The sequence below is a fragment of the Arachis hypogaea genome, chromosome 19 (assembly GCF_003086295.3).
Source record: "Arachis hypogaea cultivar Tifrunner chromosome 19, arahy.Tifrunner.gnm2.J5K5, whole genome shotgun sequence".
NCBI lineage: Eukaryota > Viridiplantae > Streptophyta > Magnoliopsida > Fabales > Fabaceae > Arachis > Arachis hypogaea.
The window spans coordinates 151,105,742-151,109,304 of record NC_092054.1 but is presented as its reverse complement, the minus strand read 5'-3'; the positions used below and the strand labels follow the sequence as shown (position 1 = coordinate 151,109,304).

Here is a 3,563-nt window from a genome sequence, read left to right as displayed (position 1 = left end):
ATGCCTTTGAGTATGACTCAAGAATAATTTTTTTGAATCCCAATTCCCAAACAATTTTCAAAGCATAGCATATTACCAGAACTATTGCTGATGATATTATGGAAGCCAACATATCCCATCTAGTTCTATTGTAATTTTTTTTTCCTCTGACCCCATTATTCTTTCTTTTTTTTTTGTTCGTATATATTAAGAATTAATCTATTGTAAATTTAAATTTTTAAGGCCAATAAATTACTGTATTTACAAAGTAAAATTCCAACTCTAACACTTATGAGAGTTTTTTAATTTAGATATGACGCCGTTGATGGAGTTATGCAGCGATATGGTGATTATTGGTGTTTAACGGATTTGTGACGGCTGGATAGCAGAAATTGGTGGCACCGATTGGTTGCAAGGAAATCGGAGGCATCGATTTCAGGTCGCGGAGGGTGCACAAATCGGTGGCACCGATTTGCGTTCCTTGGCCACGCGTGACGCATGCAGTTCCCTCGGTTGCCCGTGACCCCCTTGCCACAAAAGAACCCCCTCATCCTATCCCTTTCACTCTCTTTCACTTTAGTTTCCCTCTCTTCAGCACCCTCAACCGTATCCCTTTCACTCTCTTTCACTTTCGTCTCCCTCTCTTCAACACCCTCAACCCCACCTCAACCCCACTATATCCTTGCTGCACACCATTGTTGGACCACAACAGATTTTGAAAAGAATTCAAAGAAAATGCCAAGAAGACCAAAAATTAAAGAAGTAAATCAACCAGAGTTTCACATTGTTAATTATCTTGGAGATCCAAATTATGTAAGTTTTTATTTTTTAATAATCTGATTTAATAATAATAATAGTGATAAATATTAAATTTAATTAAAAATATATATTGTAATAGCATTAAGTAGAGATTAATTAAATCATATATGTATGTATGATTTTATTATTAGGTGGTTAGAAATAGAAATTAAAATTGAAATTAATCATGTATGTATGTATGTATGTATGTATGTATGTATGTATGTATGTATGTATGATTAGGTGGTTAGAAATAGAAATTAAAATCGAAATTAATCATGTATGTATGTATGTATGTATGTATGTATGTATGTATGGTATGGTATGGTATAGTAAACTGTAAATAATTTTTTTTTTAGTTAATGAACTAATGAAATCAGATCCTGTACATGCTCCCCTAAAGTAGATTGTAGTTATTATTAGTAGTAGTAATTGAGTTTAATAATTTATTATGATTAATAATTAAAATTTAATAAATTATTTTATTTATGATCAATAATAAATGAATTTTAATTCATTAAAATTTAGAGAATAACTTAGTAGTAACTAAACTTAGATTAGAAAATTGTAATGTTGTGTTATGAATAATAATAATAATAATAATAATAATAATAATAATAATAATAATAATAATAATAATAATAATAATAATAATAAAAAAAAAAAATTAGTATGATGTTTTATGAGTAATAATAACAATAATAAATTAGTATGCTGTTTTAAGGTACTGAATATGATTGAAAGATATTTGTATAACAGATTTACTGCGTATGTTTGGAATGCAATTATGCTGGAATTAGTTATAATGGTCATGTAACGATAATTGTGTTTTTGAGAATGTAGTTATATTATACTGGGACTTATAGTGGAAACGTGATATTGTAGGGTTCAAGGATGTTGCTGTGTGAACATTTAAAGCCGCCGGATTCATACAACCAAATTGTTGAGTCACACTTACGCGAGACAGGATTTTATTATGTTTCACAAATTGGATTTATTCCATGTCAGTCAGCAATGATTAATGCTCTGATTGAGAGATTGCGGCCTGAAACTCACATGTTTCACTTTCCAGTTGGTGAGTGTGCCGTGACCTTGGAGGATGTGGCGATGATTCTCGGTCTGCCAACAAATGGTCTTCCGGTAACAGGACCGACCATGAGTTGTTTTGAGGCATTGGAAGCCGAGTGCTTGCACCAATTTGGAGTTGCACCGAGGAAGACGGAATGTAGAGGGAGCTTTATAAAATTAACATGGTTTAGGGGTTTGAGAGATCGTATAGTGTTGAATGATGTTGAGCATATTCAGATGTATGTAAAGTGTCACATAATGTTGTTATTTGGGACAGTTATGTTTGGAGATAAGGCGAGTTCAGCTGTTCATTGGAAATTTTTACCTTTGCTCCGTAACTTTCATCAGATCATACAGTTTAGTTGGGGTTCGGCATGCCTGGCACACTTGTATAGATCATTGTGTAGGGCAACTCGTGTCGACTGCAAGAAGATGGACGGTCCGTTGGTACTCTTGCTCACTTGGGCTTGGATCCGGCTACCATTTCTAGCGCCTATTCCCCGAGTGTTTCCAATTGCAAACAAGTAAGTTTGATTAAAGTATGCATTGAAATGTATGATAGAAATTGTTTTATGTTTTTTACAAGATTAGTTAACTAATGAATTGTCCGATGGCAGGTGGCGTAGTTGGGACCGTGAAAACTATGCCTACCGATATAATTCTCTTGCGCACTACAGGAGATTGTTGGATGATCTACAAGAAGGACAGGTATGTTGTAAAATACAAGTACCGTATGTAACTTGTATAGTAAATTAATTGTGTAATCATCTGACTGGTTCGATGTGTCTAGTTTGTTTGGCAGGCATATGGCATTGGAAACATCGACCCAGACGTGATTCCTTTAGACATCCATCATAATTCGGTTATCTGGAGTGCCATAGTTCCACTTATATCTTTTGAATGCATCGAGTGGCATGCATCTGATAGAGTCAGGAGACAATTTGGATTGACACAGGGTGTTCCTAATCAACCAGAGAATCTAGGTGCATCACACGGCGAAGTTCTTACTGGGCCTAAGAATCAAGATTGGGCCAATACCCACTCTTCTTGGGTGATGAAGTAGACCAATCGGTATAGTCACACTCTCTCTGATGACTTAGTGCATTTACATTATCCATTGGAAATTTACATGCATTGGTACTTTGTACCATATGTTCCTGAGACGCATCCGTCTGATTATTTTTCAACGTCAGTCCCGGTACAGCAACAGTATTTGGGTGGTCCACATTTTGAGTATCCAGAGCAAACTTCATTCAGTCAGCTGCTTGGTTTCATGGCATCGGGGTCGCGCCACTCACATTCAGGTAATTATGTTAACATTTCGACCGACCATCAAGCACATTCGGGTGGGATTACTCCAGCTAGGAGGCATTGGATTCGAGACTTCGGGTTCACACTTCCTCGGCTAATTCTGGTGCCAGAATATCTGTTAACTCAAGCAGAAGTGCTGAAGGCATTGGAGGGATTATACAGAGTGGAAATCCTAGACGTATTCCGATGAGTCTGATTCATGAGAGTAACAGGACAGTTGATGAGACTGATAACTACCTAGTAGACCATCCAGATGATGCGGATGAGGATGAGGATGAGGATGAGGGAGAGGATGAGGATGAGGATGATGATGATGATGAGGAGGACCCAGCTCCCAGTGCAGGTAAAATAAAGTTGTTTTTGTATTTGATTATTTAATTCTATTTGTAGCTTTATGGTGAAATTGT

At 36.1% G+C, this 3,563-nt stretch overlaps 1 protein-coding gene across 1 annotated transcript; it reads left to right on the top strand.

Moving 5' to 3' along the window:
- Positions 1-1,791: 1,791 nt before the first annotated feature.
- LOC140182419 (serine/threonine-protein phosphatase 7 long form homolog) lies at positions 1,792-2,908 on the top strand. The gene is made up of 3 exons (XM_072228615.1): positions 1,792-2,369; positions 2,463-2,553; positions 2,648-2,908. The coding sequence occupies exons 1-3, from the start codon at positions 1,792-1,794 to the stop codon at positions 2,906-2,908; spliced, it is 930 nt and encodes a 309-aa protein (XP_072084716.1).
- The last annotated feature ends 655 nt before the right edge of the window (positions 2,909-3,563 follow it).